This window comes from Myodes glareolus, chromosome 5, assembly GCF_982192425.1.
Source record: "Myodes glareolus chromosome 5, mMyoGla1.1, whole genome shotgun sequence".
Taxonomy (NCBI): domain Eukaryota; kingdom Metazoa; phylum Chordata; class Mammalia; order Rodentia; family Cricetidae; genus Myodes; species Myodes glareolus.
In genome coordinates this window covers 96623777-96649596 of record NC_142030.1, presented here as the reverse complement: position 1 = coordinate 96649596, position 25820 = coordinate 96623777, and the positions used below count along the sequence as shown (strand labels likewise).

At 41.9% G+C, this 25820-nt stretch overlaps 2 protein-coding genes across 4 annotated transcripts in view; one reads left to right on the top strand and one right to left on the bottom strand.

Annotated features, from left to right (window-relative positions):
• The window catches only part of Map3k19 (mitogen-activated protein kinase kinase kinase 19), a 39633-nt gene extending 35537 nt beyond the window's left edge, over positions 1-4096 (bottom strand). The window contains exons 1-2 of the mRNA XM_087906574.1: positions 3834-4096; positions 902-1097 (exon numbers count right to left, since the gene is read on the bottom strand). Of these exons, the coding sequence (XP_087762700.1) occupies positions 902-1097; positions 3834-3898 (261 nt within the window). The 5' untranslated portion in view covers positions 3899-4096. The remainder of the gene's footprint in view (positions 1-901; positions 1098-3833) is intronic.
• Positions 4097-18517: 14421 nt separating this feature from the next.
• Rab3gap1 (RAB3 GTPase activating protein catalytic subunit 1) overlaps positions 18518-25820 on the top strand; it is a 61647-nt gene continuing 54344 nt past the window's right edge. For all 3 annotated transcript variants that reach the window (XM_048443767.3, XM_048443766.3, XM_048443764.3), the window contains exons 1-3: positions 18518-18590; positions 18686-18741; positions 24323-24398. In XM_048443767.3, the coding sequence (XP_048299724.3) occupies positions 18573-18590; positions 18686-18741; positions 24323-24398 (150 nt within the window). In that variant the 5' untranslated portion in view covers positions 18518-18572. The remainder of the gene's footprint in view (positions 18591-18685; positions 18742-24322; positions 24399-25820) is intronic.

Below are 25820 nucleotides of genomic sequence, written 5' to 3'. Positions count from 1 at the left end.
TGAGTAAATTATATTCAAATGCTGAAGTGATTATTTTTTCAACAAGTATGAAGGTGCCCAGCTTGGCCCTTGGTCCAAGCCCTAAAAAGCGACCCAGGCAACCACCCAGATGTCAAGCTAGTGGCTGTAAAGATGGAGATGGACAAAGGAGACTGGAGTGGCCGCAGTGAAGAAGACCACTGAGCTGTCTTTCAAAGTCTGGAGAACTTTCGAAGACAGTTCTTACAAAGACAGAACATGCAGATCAGATGACAGAATGCTTGCCCAGCATACAGAAAGCCCAAGAATTTGTCCTAATACTGCAAAGACTGGGAGTGGTGAGCCACACTTATAATCCCAGCGCTAGGGAGGTGGAGAAAGGAGGCTCAGAAGTTCGAGGTCATCTTTGGCTATATAGCAGGCTCAAGGCCAGCTCTGGTGTGAAGGGTAGTGTTAATTATCTTTTGTTTGTTTTTTAAGGTAGGTATGCTCTGTACAGCCCTAGCTGTCCTGGAACTCACTATATAGACCAGGCTGGCCTTGAACTCAGAGATCTGCCTGCTTTTGCCTCCCATATGCAGGGATTAAAGAAATAGTAGTGTTAATCATCAATTCGACAGAATCTAGAATTACCTGGGAGACAGGCCTCCGGGGATATCTGTGTGAGTTTTTGTTTTTATGTCGATATCCTTTCCAAAAATCTTTAAAAGGATGATAAAGGGCGCCAGTCCCCTGACCTACCAGAAGACAAGCTCAGTTAGACAGTACTGTCACAGTAATCTGCGCCCCTGAGCTAGGACTTTGCAAGACCTGGGAACAGAAGTTTGTTGGTGGAGGAACAGGAAGCTACCATCATTCAGAAAAGCAAAGGCAAACCCTCCTTGCTTCCTGACAAGCTCTCTTTTCTCCCTCCCCACTGTACCTCTGATAGGTTTTCTTCTGCTGCTGTAATGAGAGGCGTATTTCCAGTCTGTGGGTGCTGAAAGTCAAGGTTCCCAAGGACTGAATGGACTTCAGGAATATGGCCACAGATGCCTTCCACGTCACCCCTGGAAACCACTTCCAGGAAATCATGGATCAGTTTGTTTTTGTTCATCTTGCTGGTTCCGTAAAATTGCCTTAAAGAGAAAGATGACTTAATCACATGAAGGCCAGTGAAACAGTGGGTGGTTCCAAGTCACTTCTTCTGCTTTTATTGTCACTTGGGTCCTTCTTTTATAAGGAAAGACAGGAATGGGGCTGCAGTGATGGCTCAGTGGTTAAGCACACTGGCTGCGCTACTGGAGGTCTTGAGTTAAATTCCCGGCACCCACATGACAGCTCACAACTGTCACTCACTGTAGTGCCGTCAAATCTGGTGCCCTCTTCGGGTGTGAAGACATTTATGCATATAAAACACCCATATACATAAAATACATAAATAAATAACCCCTTTTGTTTGTTTGTTTGTTTGTTTTTGAGACAGGGTTTCTTTGTGTAGCCCTGGTTGTCCTAGAGCTAGCTCTGTAGACAAGGTTGGCCTCAAACTCATAGAGATCCACCTGCCTCTGCCTCCCAAGTGCTGGGATTAAAACTATGTTATACTACTGCCCAGTAAATCTTTAAAAATAAAATAATAAATTTACATAAAAATATAATGTGCCAAGTGATGGTGGCACATGTCTTTAATCCCAGACCTTGAGAGGCAGAGGCAGGTAGATCTATAAGTTTGAGGCCAGCCTGGTCTACAGAGATAGTTCCAGAACAGCCAGGGCTACACAGAGATATCCTTTCTTAAGAAAAAGAAAGTAAATAATAAATAGAGTACTGTATAACTTGCCAGTTATTTTTAACACTTTGCTTTTAGGTACAGCCATGTATCTGTATGTAACCTCCTGCTGTTTATTACACATCTACAGTATTTTATTATGTCTTTTCTCGTGACGGACGTCTAAACTGCCTCCAGTGGACTGCCCTGCAAACAACACTGTGATAATCTTCCTACCGGAGCCTTGTAATACATAGCCCAAAAGTCTGCTTGTACCCAATGTGTCAAAGATAGTCAGTCTCACTAAAACATGCCAGAACGATCTCCAGAATGACCTCAGCAAGTAACACCACCACCAACGCTGGGCGTTTTCTTGGGATTCTTCTAAGAAGGCATTTGGTTGACAGCGGTAACTTAGTCATCACACTCAGCGTTAGCATTTAATAAATGTCACGCTTGGAGCTTCACTAAAGATAGCAAGAACAGACAATATGTTCAAAATTGGACCACAGAAACATTTCGAGCCAGTACACATACACACCCTAACAAATCATTTTGCAACTTGGATTCATCTTCATAAGTTGTTTCTCAAAGTGCAATATCACTTCAAACCTAGGACCTGCTTTCATAAACAGAGTAATTACAGTCTGTCCTTCAGTGAAGCTGGAAACCATGTACTCAGATAACAACCAGGCAAGGAATCGGTACGTGTGTCGTCAGGGTATCCACAAAGGAGAACTAAAACCTCAAGCACCCAACTATTCTTCTCGAGGTTGTTACCTAGCAATGAATGTTTTAGAGTCTGTGCTTTAACTCTTGCATGTAATCTTATTGTTTGTGTGTTCGTTTCTCAGATAGGGTCTGGCTTTGCAGTTCAGGCTGGCCTAGGTCCCAGGCCGGCTCCGAATTCTCCATCCTTCTGCCTCAGACTCTTGGGTGGCATTGTGTACCACCTGGATCTTGTGTAATCTTTAAGAGAGAATTTCGCAACTAGTAACTACTCGCTAATATAAAAATAAATAAAATGTGAGTTTAGGTAAACTGCAGTCTCAAAGTCATCCAGTCACTAGAAGACTGGTAATGTGATCACTATTTGGTGATCTGTGTTACACTTGAAGACAACTACAGAAAGACAATGGAGAATCAAGGACACCTGCAGTGTCTCCATACATCAATCACTCGAGTAACACGGACTGACTCATACTGCTTCTTGTGGCTGAGCACCATTTCTTCCACTGCTTCCAGCCTGAATATTCCAACTTTAAGTTTCTCATGGAGAAAACTTTTCTGATTTCCTATTTAGAGGTATTTTTTGAGCAGCATTTTTTAAAAACAATAATGTTTTGTTCTATAAGGTTAAACTAGAAGCTTTATCTTCTCTTGGATAACAATCATCTTTGTTCTTAACTGTACTATTGGCTTGTAACGTCAGAACTTTTATAACTAATCAAACACAATGCAGTGTTTCGCAATGATGTTTTCACACATTTATAATTTTTTTGATTATATTCACCTGCATTACCCTCTTGTCTCCCTCCCACACCTATTGAACCCCTTCCTCTTCCCCTGTTTTCCCTTCTATTATCATGTCCTTTGTTGTCATTGTTTTGTGGCCCAGTGAGGTTTGTTATGTCGCTTATGAGAGCATGGACATTTTCCCAATAAAACTTTTTGCTATATTCTACACCTGGCTTGGAATATTGTATAGAGAAGGCTTAAAGTAATTGAAACTTGATTTCAGGTTAATAAAATGTGCCCCAAAATATGTGTATACAATACTGAGTAGTTACAAAAAGTTCACAAACCTTTAGTGATGAAAGTACGAGATTATGTCTGCATGGAATTTAAGTTATTAATAAACCTTTCTTGTCATTACTAGTTTTCTCTATGATCTGCAGGCATTTCCATAAAGTATTGGAAGAGATTATTTGTAATGTTGAAACTAGCTTATTACAACTCTAAGGATAAAATTCCTCAAGCTTAAGACACAGTGTCTTCTGTCACTTTACCTGATGTTGCTCCCCTGGGGGCATTCTTCCAGCAGGAAAACAGAAAGTTGCAACCTTCGGATTATCTAAAACAGGGCTAAAATGGGAACTTGGCTTACCTAGTGTGTGCTTTGCTGAGGGACACAATTGAAGGAGCACCCAGACGAGTAGCAGACCGAATCATCCTACTTCTTCATGGCTCTGATTTTCGGACCAGCTATCAACCCTCACTTCAACTGGGTTTCCACTTAAAAGCAGCATAGATTTAGAACCTTTTCTCTGATTCCGTTCCAGTGTTGCACAGTCCAAACACTTTATTTTTTTAAAAGTATTTAAAACTGGTTCCGGGTGCACCAACCCTTTGGCTCAGTGCAGGGAGACTTGCTTAGTTTACAGGCTGTCGCCCAGGCAACCAGTTGCAGTGTGTTTAGCTTGGAGAATTCAAAGCATGACAGTCTCGTGGAGGAAGGAAAACAAGTGTAGATGCTTCTAAGCGGCTGTTGGAGTGTTTAGAGGAGCTGGGCCCCTGTGTACATCCATGGGTAACCCCACTGCCATTATCGCTTTATTCAGCAGTTCTCCAGAAGAGCAGTGCCTCTGTAGTCCCTACTGTGTGCTGAAAGGTCCGTTCTCAACTCCAAGATCGGTCAGAGGGTTAATATAGCCGTACAGGCAGGGATGAAGGCATTCTAAAGAGACGTAGTATCCTTCTCTTCAACTATCAGACTATTGAAGCAATGGACTCGGAGAAACTGGAAGCCCTAGGCTGGGAAAGGGAAAGGATGGAGCCTGGGACCCACCGAAGGAGGAGCTTGTATCCCAGAAAGTGATAACGTGTGAGACCACCTCACAGGTGGTACTGATGGGTCAGTACTGGGCAGGACTACATTTTCCCCAGGACTGCTTAGTTATACATACCTCCCGCCCTTTATTTAGACTAAATTTCATATCAGGATCTCAGTGATGATTTGGGTGGGGATCACTAGACCTCTTTGTTACTCTTCCCGTGACCACTTGAATAGATCTCTTTTCTCTGCTTTTCACTGTTACCTGTCTATAAAAGGCCTAGTGGAGGTGGGTAGCCCAGCCTGATTTATTTGGGATTGCCAAGACGTAGGCTCTGAATCTGATGACATTGGTAATAAGAATCCAATCCTATTGATGGTCCCTGGACTGGTTGTGTTCATTGACCCATACTTGAGGAATCCTTTCATTAGGACACATTTATTCTTCTTCCTCCTCCTTCTCCTCCTCTTCTTCATTGTTTGAGATGGGGTCTCACTTTGTAGCTCTGACTTTCCTGGAACTTGTTATGTAGACGAGGCTGGTCCCAAACTCACAGAGATCCACCTGCCTCTGTTTCTGGGGACTACATTTCTTGTCCAGAGAAGCTTATAGTATTCTAACACAAAGGCTTTAGCAAAGTGAATGCATTTTTGTCCGACTCATAGACGACAACTAACCCAGCATTGAGAGAGACTATGAAAACAGAAACATCCTCATAAGGAACATACCAGAACTTAAGGTCAGTTGGCTTTTGGAGCTGCTAGTCTTGCTTACTATTTACTGAAGGGTGTGGGGATCTCTTCTGTGAAGATGTGATATTATATATTTTCACTGAAATTAGGTATAGCTGTGCTGTCAATAAATTCTTCTTGCCTTTGAAAACATGAAGCTTAGGGCTGAAGAGAGGGCTCAGCAGTTAAGAGCACTTGTTACCCTTTCAGAGTACCCAGGTTCAGTCCCCAACTCCCTGGGTGAGTGGTTCACAACCTCAGTGGATCTGACACCTTCTTTTGGCTTCAGCAGGCACCTGTACATAGGTGGTACACGCTAACACTGATACTCACATACACAAAAATAAGTGTTTGTAAGAAACAAAACAAAACAAAACAAAAGACCAAAGCTTTGTTTGTGTTATGGGATTTTCCCTTCCTCCCCCATCTATTCATCCTAATCTTTCTAAAGGTTACATAGGGTTTGTTCTCTGCTGTACAGGGTTTTGGTCACTTTTTACCAATGCTTGTATGTTATTGACTGCCTTAAAATCTACTTTTATTAATTACAATGGTTTTTGTTGTGTTTGTTTTGTGATTCTTTTAATTTTTCTTCAATCAAAGCAACTATCCAAGAAACACACCATTATTTCAACTGTTTAGCGAGGATTCAGAAGGTCAGCAAGTGGATTGCCAGACCTCACAAAAGTAAACACAGGGAAGGGTCTCACACAGTTTAGGCTAGCCTCTATTTTGTTAGGTAGCCTCAAATGGCCTTGAACTTTGAATCCTCCTGTCTCTGCCTTCCAAGTGTTGGGATTACAAGTGTGGATCATGCTCCACCAGTATGGGGTGCTTAGGGTTGTGCTTAGATTCACACATGGCAAACACTCTACCAAATGAGCTACATGTCCAACCTAAGAATCATTTTTACATTAACAAAAGCAGCAAGTACTTGTCACCAAAGGACCTGTACTACAAACTATACAACAGGACATTCCTCACTGTGGCAGGAAACAGCATTAGTTCTAAAGTGATACTTTAGAAGTTGAATTAATGGAATATGCTAAGAACATTGAAATTGGGAGGCAGAGGAAGGTATTAAGGAAAACTTTCATTTGGGACTTATTCAGATGCGTAAATGGTGCTGCCATTTACAGACCAGAAGTGGTAGGAGAATGCTTGGGCTAAAACAAAGAGGGTTTGTGGTACAATGAGTACCATATAGGTGAGAGATAAAAGTGAGTCACTGGAACAGCGTTGGGATAACCCAGAGAAGTCTCAGTGGGGATCCAGTGATGATGGTGCACCTAAAACCAGAGACCGTGAACCAGACCAGTGACTCATTGAATGAATATATGCAATGAACACACTGTGGCTCCCAATGTCACCAGAACGAATAAAGTGTTGGAGAGGAGAGAAAGATGGAGGTGCGAACAGGTTTTGTTTGGTTTGGTTTGTTTGCTTGTTTGTTTTATTTTAATTTTTAAAAATTTTCTTTTGGGGAGGCACTACAGGGATGAGGGGAGGATATGGGGGGTGGGAGGTAAGCGGAATTAGGGAACATGATGTGAAATTCCCAAAGAATCAATAAAGATATTATGTTAAATAAAATTTATATATGAGAGTAACCAAAGTGTTCCTGAAGAAGAGAAGGATGTGAGGTCATTTTTCCTTTCTTTCTTTTCTTCCTTCCTTTCTTTCTTTCTTTCTCTCTTTTTCTTTCTTTTATTTTGGACAAAGTCTAAGTAGGCCTAAAACTTTATATGTAGCTGAATTATATATACACACCTGAAAAAAGCAAGGTTCTCATTCATTAACTCAGAATTATTTCTATTATTTGTGCATGTGTGTGTGTGCATGTGTGTGTGTATTGCACATGTGAAGGTCAGACAATTGAAGAAGCCAGCTCTTGCTTTCTACCATGTAGGTCCCAGGGATTGAACCTAGGTCTTCAGGTTTGGTAGGAAAGGTCTTTACATGATGAGTCATCCTACCAGCCCTCAGCACCAAATCTTGAGTGTCTTTGTGTTCGTGTAGAAGTGCAAAGTACCAGCCTAAGCACTGGAGTTATCTGAGAAACAAGACAGATAATATAAAGCCATAAGCAGTCATGGAGTCAGTTGTAAACGCCATTGAAGATCATTTCAGGGAGGGGGGCTGAGAGTTGTGAGGTAAGGGGACGTTATCAGACCGTGCTCGTGGAAGATCTCCCTAAGAGGTGGCTTTGGGGTGGGGAGTTACTCATTTTGCTTTTGAGATTTATTTATTTATTTATTATGGTTGTGTGTATGAGTGTGTGGATGTGCATGAGCAAGCAGATGGAGGTCAGGGAATAACTTTTGGGCATTGCGTCTCTTGGGCATTGAGATCCCATGATGGGATCCAGGATCAAAGTCAGGTTCTCAGGTTTGCATGGCAAAAGGTGAGCCATATCACCGGCACCTAAGAGAGGACAGTTCAGCTCTCACTTCAAAGAGAGGAAGCAGCCGTCCTTCCGGTGAGTTGTGTGGAGAGTTCCAGGCTGCACCGCTGGTTTAGAGGTAGTGAAGTGTGTACTATTAAGTGCTCAGGTTCAGAAAGGAGGCTTGGCAAAGGCATCAGAACTGATGCAAGAAGGTGTACAGAGGCCAAATCCTCGAGGCCCCAACAGGGATAGGAAGGAGTTTGACTCTATTCTGAATATAGTATTACAGCATGTCATAGTACCTACGAGAGTGACAGGATCTATCTTGCTGTCTGATGTTTATTTTTCACACTTGGTATTTCTTTGTTTTGTTGTTGTTGTTGTGTGTGAGAGTAAGGGGACAACTTGCAGAAGTTGGCTCTTTCTTCCACCGTGTGGGTTCGGAGGACCTGGGGGCGGACTTCTTAGTCAGGTTTTATTGTAAGTAACTCACTGGATGGGATTAGTAAAACCTGATACTAGGTATGATCTGTTTGTGTAAGTGTGACTTGATAACATGATCCTCTGTATACACACACACACGGTGCAGGGGCAAGAACAAGACACAAGACAATGGTCAAGATTTCCCTCTGGTGGCCAAAATATTTGAAAGCTTGCCTTCACTGGGTTACACTCCTCGGGACTCTAGGGTTTTCTTAGCCTCACGCACTGGCTAGTTTTTATGTAACTTGATACAGCTAGAGTCATACTGGAAGTGAGAACCTCAGTTGAGAAAGTGCCCCTACCAGGTTGGTCAATGGGCAAGCCGGTGGTGAACTTTCTTGATTGATAATTGATATGAGAGGACCTAGCTAACCATGGGTGGTGTCATCCTTGAACTTGGCGGTCCTGGGTTCTGTAAGAAAGCAGGTTGAACAAGCTTTGAGGAGCAGGCCAGTAAGCAGCACTGCTCACAGTCTCTGCATCAGCTCCTGCCTCCAGGTTCCTGCCCTGACTTCCCTCAGTGAGGGAGTGTGACCTGATAATTTTAAGATGAGAGAAACTCTTTCTTCCTTAACTTGCTTTTGTTCATGGTGTTTGATCACAGAAATAGAAGCCCTAAGACACCCAGTGAACTTCTCTAATATATTCTCCTAATAAACTCTATTCTTAGAAATTTTGTATTTCTTTTATGACAATATAGCCATCTTTATTTTAAAGCTCTTCTTTCCTTCCTTTCCCCTCTCCCCCTTTTCCTCCCTCCCTTCTTCTTTTATTTCTTCCTTTTTCCTTCTGTACTGAGGATTACTGGACTTACAAATGCTGGGCAAGCATTCTACCACAGAGCAACAGTGTGAGCTCTGTATTTTAGTTAGCTTATCCTTCTCGTACATTCTAGTCTCTGGAAGACAAGGGATGTGCCTTAACTACCTTTGCTTCCTCTTTTGTGTCTCACATACAAAAGATTTGTGGTGGCTGTTTCTAGAACCGATTGTACGACCAGGGCAACTTTAAAGACTGTGAGCTTTTCATGCACTAGCACTTTGCTTACCAAATGGAAACCCAGGTTCTTAACAGAAGCTGTGTTTTTATTCCATTTTGTCTATAGAGAGAGGAGACATTTCAGAAAACATCAGTGCCTGATGAAATGCTGTAAGGACAGGTATGAAAGGAAGACAATGGCAGTTTTGAATCCAGTCCTGGTTGTAAGCGAGCCCTGTGAATACTTTTGGAATGCTTGGGCAGCTTCAAGCTATTCAGCAGAGAAAGGACTAAAGAGTTTTTCCACTTTAATAGGCGTTTCCGCTGAGGCAGCACTACTGTCAATGTGAGCTGCCTCCCTGGCATGTTAAGTATGACCTCTTTGTCCTTGCAGCACAGTGGTGAGAAAAGGTGGAATTATTTGTTTATCTATTTATTTATTTTGCAGAAAGATCATGAAGGAGGCTGTTGTTTTGTCTGTTTATGCATCTTTTATATCATGTTATATAAATGATTATATGTAACATATATGTTAGCTATACATGATTAATTATTAATATTTGCATATATGATATATTCTATGTGATATACATTGTTTTAAATATATTTTATATAATATATTCGTGAACATGTATGTGCATGTGTGTGTGTATGGAGGCCAGAGGCCAGCCTCCTGTGTCATCCCTCAGATGCTACCTAGCTTGTTTTCTGGGACCAACTATCTCCCTAACCTGGAACTCACTGAATAGATCAGACTGATCAGCAAGCCCCAGGTACCCACTTGTCTCAGCCTCCCAGGCACTGAGATTATAAGTGCATCGCATAATTCCTGTCTTCTTCATGCAGGTTCTGGGGACTGGGCTTCAGGCTCAGGCTTACATGTCAAGTGCTCCTGAGTTATATACATGGAGTTACTGGGAGCTTGGGTCTAAGCATCCTTTTATTTTTCCTACTTGGGAAGAAGATGACAGAAAGAGAGCAAGAAAAACAGCGTCTCTGCAGACAGAGAGAAATCGTGAAGGTCTAAGGGTTCCAGCAGGTTAGAGAACTGGAAAAGAGACCAAGCTTTCCTGTGGTTCTAAGTGCCTGCTGGTTTCCTAGCTGAGATTTGCTGCTTCTCAGAGAGGCATTGAGAGGCAGGACTTCGGCTCTGTTTCACAGAACCAAACAAGGATGAACAATGCTCACAACCTAGGCTCCCAAATATGGTTGACTCACCAGTTTCATTGGAAAAATTTTATAAAAACTCAGAGTTAAGGGGCTAGAGAGAGGGCTCACTTGGCAAAGCACTTATTACATCATGAGGACCTGAGTCCCCAAATCCCATGGAAAAGCTGGACATGTACTCTTGTAATCCAGGGCTTCTGTTGTGAGTTGGGAGGCAGGGACAGGGGAGTCCATAGACGTTCACAGGCCATCTAGCCTGTGCACAAAGCAAAACAACAACAGAGACCCTGATTCAAACCAGGGAAGGCAAGGATTGACACCTAAGGCTGTCCTTGAAAACCCCCAACATGCACCACATTATTCCCTCTCCTCTTCTTCCTCTCCTCCTCCTCCTCCTCTTCCTTCTTCTTCTTCTCCTTCTCTCTCTCTCTCTTTCTCCCTCTCTCTCTCTCTCTCTCTCTCTCTCTCTCACACACACACACACACACACACACAATAACATTTTTTTTCATAAAGAGTCTATGTAGCCTGGCTGACCTGAAACTTGATCTGTAGACCAGGGCAGTCTTGAACTCGCAAAGACCTACTTGTCTCTGCTTCCTCAGTGCTGGGTATAAAGGTGTACGATACCACATTAAGCTCCATGAAAATATTTTTAAAGGAAATTTGTAAACCTGAGCAAGTAAATTTACCCGCCAGTAAGTGTTGTGCTGTCTAAACCTATACAATCCATATAAACTTAAGGACTGTAGCAAGCAGTTTCTGACTTACTATCACCAAAAAGAATTCAGTCACTTTCTATTTAAACTTCCTGGAGACATGCACCTTGGGTTGGAGAGATGATGGCTCAGCAATTAAGAGCATTTGTTGCTCCTGCAAAGGACCAGAGCTTAGCATTTAGCATCAATGTCTGGTGATTGACAACTCCCACTATTCCAATTCCAGGGGTCTGACACCCTCTTTTGACCTCTCAAGGCTCCTGCACATATGTGCATATAAACACACACACACACACACACAAATAAATAAATAAAACTTTTATTTTTGATTTTTTGAGACAAGGTTTCTCTGTGTAATAGCCCTAGCTGTCTTGGAACTCGCTCTGTAGACCAGGCTGGCCTTGAATTCACAGAGATTCGCCTGCTTCTGTCTCCTGAGTGCTGGGATTAAAGGCGTGCACCATCACTACCTGGCAAAATAAATACTTTTTTTTTAAAGACTTGTACATTTAAAAATTGGTTTCTTTCTTTTTTAATTTTTTTTTTTATTTTTTGAAATGAGAGCCTATGTAACTCAGGCTAGCCTCAAACTCAGACAGCAAAGGATGGCTTTAAACTCCTGATTCTTCTACTTCTGCCATAGCTGGGTTTGCAGGTACGCACCACAATGGCCTGTCTGTGCAGTACTGGAGGTAGGACCCGGGGCTTTGAGCATGGAAGGCAAGCACTCCACCAAGTGGCTATATCCCAGGAGTAGATGTGTTTTTGTTGTGTGTGTGTGTGGGGGGGGGGGAGTTGCTGCAGCGTCTTACGTAAGACTTCTATCCATGGCGACCATTAGAGAATTGCCTCTTCCTGGACAATCCTCAGGAGAACTGCCGCTCTCTTGGACAGTCTTTGAAAAGAGCTGCCTCTCTCTTCCGGACAGCTCTCATGATTGCTCCATTCAAGGTCCCTGTTCCTGATGCCAGGAAATGCCACTGTGAGGACCATTCTCCAGCAGCTCAGAACTGAGGGGGAGCAGTGGAGTCTGCCAACTAATCAGTCAATTCGACTTTTCTATTTGAGGGAGTAAGACTTAAACTCTCTGGCGTCAGTGAGTGGAGCAACAGCTCAACTCTTTGGGGCCAGCGAAAAAGGGGAGCACAGACACACATGCGCGCGCACACACACACACACACACACACACACACAGGCACACTTACACACCCCTGCCTTTAGGATCTTTCTATCACCTCTCTTATCTATTTCTTTTCTTACCTCTATCCAGAAGTATCCCTTCTGTACCTCTCTTGATGTCTTCCTTCTAACTTTGATTTTTTCCCTTGAAGCTTATATACCCCAGCAAAATCTTCCAAGCAGTATAAAAATTACAAAGTGACTACATTCTATTTTTGAAGTGAATGATTACAATGAATACAAGTAAAAAGGAATATGTTTTCCATATCCCTCACATGATTAAACATTTTATGTATTACAGGTGAAAAACAAATTGTCTCAAAAAACCCACATATATTCATGACCAAGCAACTTGTTATGGATTAACAGAGTGTGAACAAAAAAGGTCTGTTCTCAGCCAGTTCTTTTACCGGTGGGTTGCATTTTGCAGTTACAAGGAAAGGATCAACCCCTTTATTATTTAAATGGTAATCTTATAAAAATCTTGCAAGACTCACAAATCTAAACTTTTATATATGAAAAGCAGTGAGTCAGCTCTACTTTAAATCCTCAGGGTGCATATCCATTCATCAATAGCTTTTTATGTCAGGAAGCTGAAGGCAGAAATGGGTACAAGGACTTAATTACTTTTGATCACCAACGCATCCTAGCAAGAAAGACACAAAGGCCAATAATAATAACTGGGCTGCTTTGTTCTTGTTTCTTGACGTCAATGAATCCCTCACTCAACTATATGCCTTTCTAAACTTTAAATTGTTCCCTAAGGTTTTCTACCTCGAAGCCATTAACAGAAACATCTTAACCTGGCCTTACTAACAATTCTATGTGTCTAAATTCTTTCTAAAGGTGGTGGTTGAATCATTAATCTGTTCCAGCAGAAATGCTTGGAAAAAGTCATCCACTATTATTGTAAGTACCAGTCACATCGCCCAGTGTTTGGCTAGACCCTCCCCCTCCCCAAGAGTTTTCATACAACCCATAGAGAAGGAGGATGAGATGACTAGGAAGGCAACAATCAGAGCTATGCTCAGTAACAGCATGAGGTCCTCAGGGCACGTCTGGCTTTTCCACTCCGAGGCTCACTCAGGTGTGGCTTTGCCACCTGCCCAGCTGTATTCTATGAGTACCAGTGCTGCCTGTTGGTCCCCTCGCATGGCTCCCAACATTTTGTTTTTGTTTGTTTGTCTGGCCCTGTCCCCCAAGACAGAATTTCTTTGTGTAACAACCCCACTTGTCCTAGAACTCACTCTGTACATCATGCTGGCCGCAACCTCAGAGATCCATTTGCCTCTGTCCGCCCGGCCCTTCCCCGAGTGCTGGGATCAAAGGCATGCATCACTACTGCCCAGCTAGGAGTAGCTGTTTTTAAAAGAATGTTTACTGAATGAAGAGATAGCGGAATGAATGACGAGTGACTGGATTCAGATTTACCTTGTCCCACATTCTGTGGAGTTCCACACCTGAGAATCTTGTCTTTGGTTCAATAAACAATGATTTTAAATTGGACCTCGTTTATCATATTGGTAATCCAAGCACTCTTGAGGCTGAGGCAGAGGGATCACCCATGGTTATGAAGCTAACTTGGATGACACTGTGAGCTGCTAGTCAACCTGTGTTGTAGAATGGGACCCAGGCTGAACCAAACAATAAACAAAAAAAGAAAAAGCAGCAGGGCTGGGGACACAGGACAGTCCTGTATCCCCAAGTATAATACTTGTCTTATGCGTAGGAGGACCTCAGTCCAGCCCAGAAGCCATATAAAAAAGTTGGACATGATATTGTACAATTGTAATCCCAGTGCTGGAGAGGCAGAGCTAGGAGGGTCCTGTGGCTGCTTGGTCAGCCGGTCTTGCCTAGATTTACAGGTTTACAATCCAATCAGAAAGCAGATGGCTATCCTCAAAACCTTCTCGCCACTATTTTATCCATGGGCACATCTGACCAGCAGGCCAGCGCTGTAGCATGCAGAGTCCAGCGCTGCGGAAGGCCTCTGATGCCTTTTCTCCCCAGGTGACTTACACAGCACTTTCTGGCACTATGAAAACCAGCAGCCAGCAAGGAAGAAGTTTTCAGGTCAGCTCCAGCTCAATTTCTCTATGTCCTGCCACCAAAGCGTGCTGTGTCTTGAGCAATGGGGTCTTGCCAACTAGCTATAGTTGGCCACAAAGAGCAATTGTAATTGCTTGTGTTGTTCTGTGGGGAGTCTGGGTTCTTCCTGACCAATCAGTACCTCATAGGGAGCTATCCCATGCCACGCACTGAGTTTTGTTTATTAGCCCATATCTTCTGGTGGAAATGTTCTCCACCCATGCTGGTCTACCCTAATTGGTCAGCTCCAGGCCAAATGATGAGAGACCTTGTCTCAAGAAAAAAACGGACAGCATTTCTGAGGAGTAACACCTGAGGTTGTCTCTGAATTACACACACCCACACACCCTTGAACACATCCACATATAACAATGAAACAGCGAAAAAGTGGGCGTCTGGATGCAAGTGTGCTCTGAAAGTCACTTGAAGGTTTTCCTAGCACTGATATTTAGGAATTTTAGGAAACTGAAACATCAGTCAAGCCTATCTAAACCACATTTTCATTACTCTGTGTCTTATCTCTGTCCTCAATTGGAGAGGAGAGCACAGTGGGAGGGGATTATTCTTCACTGAATCCCTCCACAGGATCAACTACACGGTCCTGACAGTAGACGCTTAGCGAATGAGAAAACACTTTCTGACAGTTTTGACTTTTGGAAAAACTCTCTCTTTGAAGATTCTTGATCTCATAGCGTCCTCCCCCTGTAGCTGTAGCTTCTGCTGTAGGCATTCTGGGACAGCACTGTGGAGAGTTCCTGTTTTGTCCTGCAAGCCATCAAGACAGATAGATGAGAACAGTGGAGCCCCACACAAATGATGTTTTCTTTCTCCTTATGACCTAATTAAACTGTTATGCCCCCACCGTCTCCTGAGGTCCCAGCTGAGGGTGATTTTTCCAAAGCGTATAATCTCTTAAATTGCCTGTGCGTCAAAATAGCTCCCTGTGGCCATTATTGGTAACACCTTGAAATAACTGAATTATCCTAGCGAGGAAACCAGTTTGGAAGGAAAAGCTGTTGCCGCAGGACGTAGATGCAAACAGCCCTTCATCCTGGAGAAACAGAATCTTTTCTGCTCTTTGAGGCAGTGGGTGAAAATCTAATAAAAGTGTGTCTCCCTTGGGTTCCTACATCATTAGCATCCTGGCTTCACACTCAGCTGTAACAAATAGCTTATTTTAAAACTTTCCCCAGGGAGATGACAAGAAGCCAAAAATATCTTGGAAGAAACCTTGCCTTAGCAACCTCGTTCGGCAGCTTCATATAATTGTCTAAAATTTAACTTCAGGAAGCAAAGTTTTTGAGACTGTTTTATTTTCTGACCCATCTTCAATACTCATCAAAGGAGGGAAAAGAGTAATGTCTTGTATGTAAGTAGTGTTCCGCAGTTTTCATGGGGCATTCATTATAAAGATTGCTACTGTAATGTTCACCTACCTCAGGTTGGACTTTGGGCTGTTCATACGTGAACTCAATCTTCAATACAATCCTACATAGTAATGGGCATTATAGAGCCCTTTTTACTGATACGAACAGGTTTAAGGAAATTAAATAATTTACAAAAGGTTATATAGTAAATAGCTAAAGTCAGATCGGTCTGATCCTAAGACCCACGGACCTACTTTGCTTTAAGGATCTTAAATGTGAAAAAGAGATTCTATCCAGGGCCAGAAGAGATAGCTTGGTGGTTAAGAGTACTAGATGATCTTGTAGAGGACCTAGGTCCAGTTCCTGGCAGCTCACAGCCTGGAGGATTGATGCCCTCTTCTGGCTCTGGACTCTGTGGGCACTGTGCTCCTGTGGTGCAGGCTAAGCACCAAGTCAGAAGAAAAGAAAAGAAACCTTTTCCATGTACAGTTTCCTAGGTCACCAGCCATCATTTCCTCTTCTCTTTCTAGTCTTTGGTGGAGCTCACTCATTTGCCTAGGCTGGCGGGCAGAAAGTGCTAGGATTACAGACACGCACTACCACATCCAACGATTCTAAGCGAGAACCCAGGACTTGGTGCATGCTGGAAATTCTACTGACTGAGCTATAGCCCCTCACTCCTTTTTCTTTTTTAACTGTGAAAACTTGCTATAACTTTATTTCCATCACCAAAATTTATGATCTTGGTCCTTCCTTCCTTCCTTCCTTCCTTCCTTCCTTCCTTCCTTCCTTCCTTCTTTCTTTCTTTCTTTCTTTCTTTCTTCCTTGTTTTTATATCCAGCCAAAAGAGACACATCGGCTACTTTGCCAGCCTTAAACAGAATCCAAGGGGTTGGAGATATAGTCCTGTTAGTATAATGTTGTTTTCTTTTTTTAATTTATTAAGCATACATTGTACTGCTGGCAAGAAAGGCACTGGGTCTCATTACAGATGGTTGTGAGCCACCATGTGGTTGCTGGGAATTGAACTCAGGACCTCTGGAAGAGCAGCCAGTGCTCTTACCCTCTGAGCCATCTCTCCAGCCCCTAGTATAATGTTTGTAAAGCATACACAAGTCTCTGAGTTTAATCTGTAGCACCATATACACCTGGCTCATGTGCAATATTTCATTATATATGGCAGAATTCTTCACAGTTATTATTCATGTGTGTGTGTGTGTCTGTGTGTGTTTGAATGCACTGCCTACCACATATATGGAGGTCATTTTTTTTTTAAAAAAAACAACAACATTTATTTATTTATTTATTTAGTGGGGCTGGGAGAGGACTGGCAGAATTGTGGAGGTCAGAGGAAAATTTGCAGGAGTTGGTTCTTTCCTTCTGCCACGTGTGTCTCCGAGATGGAACTTAGATTTTCAGACTTGGCAGCAAGTGCCATTACTTGCTGATCTATTTTGCTGCCCTGAGAATTTGTTTTCTTTTTAAGATTTATTTATGGGTGTGGTGGCATATGCCTTTAATCCCAGCCCTCTGGTCGAGGCAGAGAAAAACAGATTTCTGTGAGTTCAAGACTAGGCAAGTTTACACAGTGAGTTCCAGGACAGTCAGAGCTACATACTCGAGAGACCCCGTCTTTTAAAACATATTATTTAATTCTTATGTATCTGAGTGCTTTGCCTGCTTGTATATATGTGCCCTGTGTGCATTCCTGTTTCCCACAGAAGTCAGGTGAGGGTGCTGGATCCTCTAAAACTAGAGGTATGGAGGGTTGTGTGCAATCATGTGGACGCTGGGAAATGAACCCAGGCCCTCTACAGGAGCACTCAATGCTCTTAACTGCTAAGTCAAGTACCCACCTTCTAGAGCTCTTAACTGCTGGTTGGCACCTCTGTTCTTTAGTGGTTTAAAAAGGGAAGCATTCATCAAGTAACATACTGCTCTCCTCAGAAAATACATAGCTTGTATGATTTTTTTTATATAAAACTTTAATTATATAGTCACCCCCCACCCCAGGGTGGGGATAGGAAAAGGAGATGGTGGGTTTATAGGACTTTGGTCAGCATCCACAAGTCAATAAAGTTTGAGCACGGTCTGAGGATACTGCTCAATTGGTAGAGCATTTGCCTAGCACAGAGTCCTGGGTTCCATCTTCACTGCATAATCCAGGCCTGGTGCTACATGCCTATAATCAGGATACTTAGGAGGAGGAGGCAAGAGGATCAGAAATTCCAGTCACCCTTCTCACCACAATGAGTTTGAGGCTGGCTTGGAAGCCCTGTCTCCACAGCAACAAAACAAAAACCGTCTGAATGAAAACAAACTACAAATACTTTAGGGTTTTAAGTACAATTGACCACACATTCACATGTCTAGGGTCTTTGCCGTATAGGACTGTGTGTGCCCCCGGATATGTATGAATGTGGCTGAACACATTTGTAGATGACTATGTCATGTAACAATGTCATGACAAAAGGCTCAACAGTTCTGCTCGAGTTTACAGAATGCTCTCAATTTTTAATACTTTTAAAATATTTCTTAAATTTAACTTAATGTGTGTGTGTTTGGCAGAATGTAAGTCCATGCACCACGGGCATGCCTGGTGTCAGTGCAAGTCAGAAGAGGGCATATGATCACTAGGGACTGGAGTCTCAAACAGTTGGGAACTCTCATGTGGGTGCTAGAAATCGAACCTAGGTCCCCTGGAAGAGCAGCGGGTAGTCTTAACCTCAGAGCCATCTCTCTAGTCACTACAGGGTTTTTTCTTAAAAAAAAAAAATTATTAAACAACCTAGAGGGAGAGTGGAAGTCACTCTAAGAGCTTCCTGCCTGGAGAAAATGCACCACGTCCTCCATAGTCGGACCTGCACCGAGGCCACTCCGCACCGAAGTCCCGCCCACAGGCACTCAGTACCCGCCTCCTGGGTCCATTTTTCCCGGCAGCCTTTGCGCACGGCCTGACGCTCCGCTCCGCAAGATGGCGGCGGACAGTGAGGTGAGTTTTGTACCCTGGGCGCATCTGTCACAGGGTTCTGCCGGCCACGTCAGCGACCCGCGGCTTAATGTCTGTGCCCTTCTCTTTCCCCGCAGCCCGAGTCCGAGGTGTTTGAGATCACGGACTTCACCACGGCCTCTGAGTGGGAAAGGTGAGTTGCGCGTTTGGTCCTCACTGGCCCCGGCAGCACCGCACAGGTGACGCCGGTTCCGAGGGAGACGCCCACGTTTCGCGTCCCTGTGCCCTGGCCAGCTAAGGCTTCTTCCGCGTCACTCATCGGGGCCGGTCAGACAGACCTTACGACTCCGCCTTTGAAACAAAGTTGTGTTGCCTTCCAGTCCACTTCCCTGACACGGAATACCATTTCCGAGGTCGTCCCTGTGTCATCTGCTTTTTTTTGTCGGTTTGCCTCAGTTGTCACCATAAGCAGTCAGCTGAGCCGCGGCTGTGTTGTCTTCCCGTGTTTATTGGAAGAGGCTTTGCTTTAGCGCACTGATGGCTGTTCCTCTGCCGTCCCAAACCATCTCCATCCTGGCTTCCAGAGGAATTCACAAACTTAGAAACTTATTCTTTATTCCTTCCCTTTCTGCCCTCCTTCGCCCTTTCCTCCGCCTCTTTATTTTTACACGCATCCGTCTTTGGAATGTTTTGATTCACACTATTACATTTGGAACTTGGTTATGTGCCCAGACTTCCTGAGCTTATCAAACTTGATGAACGACAGTTCCGGTGAAATATTTTTATCACTTACGTTAGTTGAAAGCGAAGTTTGTTGATTCGATAGCTTAGATTGTGATTTTTTTTTTTCTGCTCATTGACCTCAAAGGTATTGAGGTCATTTTATTGTTGAAGTGTTTGCAGACTTTCCAAATTTGTGCCTCTCATATCAAATGGTAGCGGAGAAAACTATAGAAGATCCTTGATGAAATAGTACTTTGACCTGTATGTCCATTCCCACATGTCTGACATGTAGTGACATCACACTAGCAAGACTTTGTGGGCAAGTACTGCGTACCCTGAGCTAACCCAAGGATGGGGAAATCTATTCCTTAAAAAGAAAAGCCCCCCCCCAAATAGTTAAAATGTAAGTTAATTGATGCTGACTACAAAGAACCAGTTAAATAGGGTAATGTGGACTACAAAATTGTTGAAGAAATTTTTGTAGGGAAAAATAGGAAATACCCTGCTTTGAAAGCGGAAAGGGAAATGGAAGCTGGGTGAGGTGGTACTTACCTATAATCTTGGCTGCTGGGAAGGCTGAGTTGGAAGGATCCCTTGAGCTAAGGACATTAAGACCAACCTGATCAATCAAATAGATCTGGCCTCAAGGAAAAAAAAGGACAATGGTTAAAGGTTTGGTTAGACAGAGAAGGGACTGACGATGATAGACATGTAAGTGAGGTGCAATCACTGGGAAATAATAAAAATAAGAAAGACCCCATTCCAAAGCCAAATGGAGGAATTTGACTAAAAAGTCTCAAACTTTTGTTTGAGCATCAGAATTTGCTGGTCTCTAGTCTCAGCATTTCCCATTAATGTTGGTTTTAGGTCAGATCCCCAAGTCTGCTTTTCTTACATGGGCAAAGGTAATATAGATGCTGCTGGTCAGAAGACCGTAATTAGAAAGAACTGCTGCTTAAGAAAGTGGTAAGAGATTTTGACCAGACGGTACAAGGATTGTTTTAGTTGTTACATTGTGGTAAGATGAAGTAAACAATTTACCTTGATTCATAAAGTGAAGCTGTAGTTAGTTGAATAGAATGAACTAGATTTAGTAAGATGAGCTTAGTAAGTCTGGGGGAAAGCCTCAGCTGTGAAACTTCCATATCTTGCCTAAAGGGTGAAGATAAGTATCAAAGTAGCCAGAGTGCCATTTTGGGCATGTCAACTCTAAACCTGATATTTTGAAGGCAGTAAGAAAAATATAATTTGATCTTGGAGGATGAGGGATAAGTAACCCCCAGTGGCCAGTTTTTGGAGTGGAAAATGATAGTTTTCCCCTAGTTAAATAACTTAAAATTTCCTGAGGGGAGCTGAGAGATGGCTCATTGGTTTAGAACACTGGCTGCTCTTTCAGAGGACCCCGGTTCAATTCCCAGCAGCCACATGGCAGCTCGTAACTTACTAACTCCAGTTCCAGGTGATGTAACACCCTCACATAGACATATGTGGAGGGAAAACATATATACAGGGAAAACACCAATGTATTTAAAGAAAAAAAAAAGCCTTTTTCTCTGTTGCCTTTGAGTTGGGTAGGAACAGAGAGGCTCAGGTGCATTCAAGGTTATGACTCACCCATAATCCACCTCCTTGGCAGAGGAAGACATTGCTGCTTGAGGTTTAATGGATGCCAGTACTGCCTTACAAGAGGTGGTGAAGACAACCCTCGTCCATAATAGCCTAGCATGGCATGGTATTCATGAAGCTGCCAAGCCCATGTTTGTGTGCGGTTGTGATGAATCTATGTATGTCAAGTGCGAAGGCACTTTGTGCTGAGCACCAAATCATCCTAATTAAGATTGGTGACAAGAAACTAGGGCAGTGGGTAGGCCTCTGTAAAACTGATTGAGAGAGGAAGCCTCATAAAGTGGTTGTAAATGTGTAATGGTTAAGGACTATGGCGAAGAATCTCAGGCCAAAGATATCATCAAAGAGTACTTCAAATGCAAGAAATGAATAAAAAAAATTGGCTCAAAAGAATTTCCTGAAGGGAATGTTAAATTATTTGGTTGCTCATGTGGAAATAATTGTTAGCACAATTATGAAGACTGCCACAAAGTAGGAAGTTAAACTTTTGTCTTTTAAATTTCTCTTTGTAGAATAAAATCAGTATTTTAGAATTCATGAGACAAATGTGGAGGCTTTGAACGTTTTTTTTTTTGGTTTGTTTTTTTGAGACAGGGTTTCTCTGTGTAACCCTGTCTGTCCTGAAACTTGCTTTGTAGACCAGGCTGGCTTCTAACTCAGGTCCAGTTGCCTTTGCCTCCTGAATGCAGAAACTGAAGGCATGAGCCACCACTGCCTGGACTAACTTTGAAGTTTCTTAAGCCTTGATTTTAATATTTGGATGAAAAGTTCTTTTCAATATTGAATGAAAATGAGGACATTACCACTCTTAGGTATGGTTGAGGAGAAGGCTTATTGTAAGTATGAGGGAGAGAACAATGAGGGGCGTCTGGAAGAGTCCAGACTGAACTAGCCATGAGAGGAGGGGGTGGAGAGGAAGAGAAGAGGAGCAAAGAGAACGTATGAGAACCAGAGACCAAGCAAGTGTATAGCCACAGTGGTTGGGTTATACATATATATATATGTATGTATGTATGTATGTATGCATGCATGCATATGAAAAGGGAAACTAGGAGAAGGAAAGAGAAGCTCAGGGGATGGAGAGGGTTAGGGTAGTGGGATATGCTAACCTAGATGGCTCTGCTCTGTAACAGGTACTTGTGAGTAGGGACTGAGGAAGCCTAGAGGTTAATTTAGACTTTAATATGTAGAACAAGCAGAGTTTAATGAAAGAGCCATAAGTATGTTTTCCAGAGATAAGGAGATAACTCATTTTAGCAAGTAGGAGCTATCTTCTTAAGTCCCTAAGGGAATGCTGGCTTTTGTCTGTCTGCCAGAACTGCAAAAGGAATTTCCTGAGACCTAATAAGTATGTTATTGAATAAAAAAAGAAAGGAAGAGAAAGGAGGGGAACATGACTGCTCCTAGGTATGGTGGAGGAGAAAGTTTATTGTAGCTATGTGGGAGAGCATAGACAGAGGCAGGGACATCTGGGAGAGCCCAGAGTACTCATGACCCTATTGAACTGAGCCAGTGAGGAGACGGGGAGGGGAGGAGAGAGGAGTCAGAGGAGACCAAGTGCAGCAGCCAGGAGGCCACAAACAGAGCAGATGAAAAAGGCCCAAATGGTCGGTTATATAGGGAAGGGCAGCTCAGTCTCTGGGCTGGGGAAGTTCAGGATAGGGTTGGAGTTTGCCAACTAGGAGGGCCCAGTAACAGCTAGGGACAGAGGGATGCCAGGAGAATCTGTTTACCAGTGTCTGATTTGATATGTTAAATAGGCAACCCTAGCTGTTGTCCCAGGTTTGAAACCTAAAAGTTATGTACCATACAGATAATTTATTGAGAAGACTAAGTAGAAACCTAAAATTATTATTTTTCCGTTGAAAAAGTATTTACAAATGTTCATGTGTGAGACACTGTGTAAGACTTTAGGGATTTAGTAGTTAGTAAAAACAGATAAGGCTCAACATGCTCCTCGCTCTGGGTTCAATCCCCAGTACTGCAGTAAACAAGAAAAAAAGAAAAAGAAAAAGAAAAAGAAAAAAATTAAGGTTCCTGCTCTTATTGAAAGTGTAGTCTAGCAAAAGAGACAGACACGGGTCAGATAATATATCCGAAGGGAAATGGAAAGAAACCTATTCTTCCAAAAGTGTGCGAAAGAACCTATACTTAAGAGAGACATACATGGAGGGAGAAAAAGGCAGGATCTTCTGTGTAAATTTTAAGTGTAGGGGTCATGGGAGAGGGTAGAATGAAAGAGGGGAGGGAGGGAGGGGAGTGGACAAAAGTATAGCTCAATAGAAACAATAAAAAAAAAGAAACTAATATAAGAGAAGGAGTTAAATGACTCATCAGCAAAGATATGGAGAACTGTTAAAGAAAAATGTTATTGAATTTTTCTAGTCAAATCTCAATATTCGTAGGGTTTAATTGTCTCCTAGCAAGTGCAAGAATTAGAGTTCTTAAGTAAATTATTTTAATATAGTTCTTTTATCTGAAAATTATATTTTAAATTATTTTTATTATAGCAATAATACCTTGTAGTGAAATAAAAAATACCTTCAAACCTTCCACTGAAGATAACTATTAACTTTTTGACATATTTTCTTTTAATTGTGTATGTGTAAACTTTTTAGATCAAACTATATCAATGGTTATTTCTACAGCTTTCTTTCTTCACTTAACATATTTTTATTTCCTCAAATGTTCTTCAGAACAATTTTTAATGGGTACATATAAGTGGATGTGTCATTAACTTATGATTCTTTACTGCAATTGCACACTAAAGTAGTTTTCAGCTTTTACTTTTATAAAAAGTGCAGTGTAGCTTTAGTACTTTTCTGTGCAGTTAGGGATTGCTTGGGGCGGAACTCAGACTTTCCAATAAGTACTGTACCACTAGGCTGTATTCCTAGACCCCTGCAGTGTATGTCCAATGTGCATTTTTGATCCCTATTGGATATACTGTAGGTTTTTATTTGTTTTTTAAATGTAAACTTATTTTTAGTTTATTCATTTTCAAATTTAGTAATTGACATTTGTGTAAAATCCCCCAAAGTGACTTCATATGTGAATAAAATATGAATGAACAGCCAGAGCTGTTGTTACACAGGGAAGCCCTGTCTCAAAAAACCAAAAAAAAAAAAAAAAGAGAGAGAGAGAGAGAGAGAGAGAGATTATTCTTAGTTTATATTTTGTGGAAATAAAGCTTTTATTGAGTGAATAGATTTAAATGAATCAACAATTAATAATTCTTGAACTAAGCAACATTGTTTTTATTTTTATTCTATATCCCTAAGTTAGGCTCACAGTATTAAACTTAATGAGCATTCTCTAATCATCTGTAATGTTAGGATGTAAGGAAATGTCTTTCTAAAGAAACTGTACAGTAATAGGAAAAAAATGTATACTTATGTATTTAGAGTGTTTTCCTTCCTTCTTAGATTTATTTCCAAAGTTGAAGAAGTCTTGAATGACTGGAAACTGATTGGAAATTCTCTGGGACAACCACTTGAAAAGGTCAGATCTGTTTGCTTGTATCTCTAGATTGGGATTTACTTTGAAATCCCATTTTTGTGCCCTTTACTACACGTGATGCAATTGAATATATAGTCTTTATGAGTATCAAATAGCATCTGGAATAATTTGGATTTGATTTTGTAGAAAATGATGTATATAAGACATTTGTGAAACTTTTTTACTTACTGATTGATTTGGCTTTTTTGAGGCAGGATCTTACTATGTAGCTCTGGTTATCTTGGAACTCAGTATGTAGACCAGGCTGATCTTGAACTCAGAGTTCTGCCTGCCTCTGCCTCCCCATTGCCAATATTGTCACCAGGCTTGCTTGTGAAACATTTTTTTAAATCATCAAGTTTTACATATGATGAGTTTCTTTGTGTGGTCTCATTAATTTCTTCTGAGTTTACTTTTCTTATAATCTTAAGTTTTCTTTTGACCAATAAATATTTTTTTTTAAAGTTTTTAATTGGGACTGGAGAGATGGCTCAGAGGTTAAGAGCACTGGCTGCTCTTCCAGAGGTCCTGAGTTCAATTCCCAGCAACCACATAGTGGCTCACAACCATCTGTAATGAGATCTGGTGCCCTCTTCTGGCCTGCAGACATACATGGAGGCAGAATATTGTATACATAATAAATAAATAAATTTTAAAAAAGTTTTTAATTGATCAGAGAGAAATTGAGCTTCCAAGAATTCATTAATGGGAAAAGCATCTTTGTATAACAACTCTTGATGTAATTATCAGCTGCGGTTGCTTTGCTCAGTTTGTGTTGATGTTGTACTAATAAACCAAACTCTAGATGTTTCCTCAAGAAAATATTCTGAGAGCCATCAAGGTAAACTCTCATGAGAGAAAGGAAGTAATGAGGAAATAAGACTAAGATAATGGATGTTAGGATTTAAGTCAGTAGTATGTTTATAGAAGGTTCATACTTCAGGCATATAGTTGAGGGTGAAGAGGTGTTAGCTCGGACCCATTTCCTTCTCTTAGTGTATCAACAGGTGAAGAAAGCAGATTTTAAGGTGAGCTGCAATTGATAGGATTTAAGAAAGTATAAATGGAAGGGATTATTATTAAAGGCACAAGCCTTTAATCCCAGCAATTGGGAGGTAGAGGCAAATGGATCTGTGTGAATTCCAGGCCATCCCTATCTACAAAGTTAGTTCCAGGACGATCAAAGCTATCCAGAGAAACTCTGTCTGGGGGGGGGGGGGGGGGGAGGGGGAAAAGAAAGTTTAGATAAAGACTAAATTTTCATACCTGTAAAGGAAGTGATTACCAGTTCTCATCTACTGAGAGGAAATTTAAAATAAATTTCTGTTTTAAAATTTAATTATGGGGGCTGGAGAGATGGTTCAGCAGTTAGGCACTGTAGTTTGAGTTCTTCATTCATGATGGGCTATCATAACTATCTGTCTC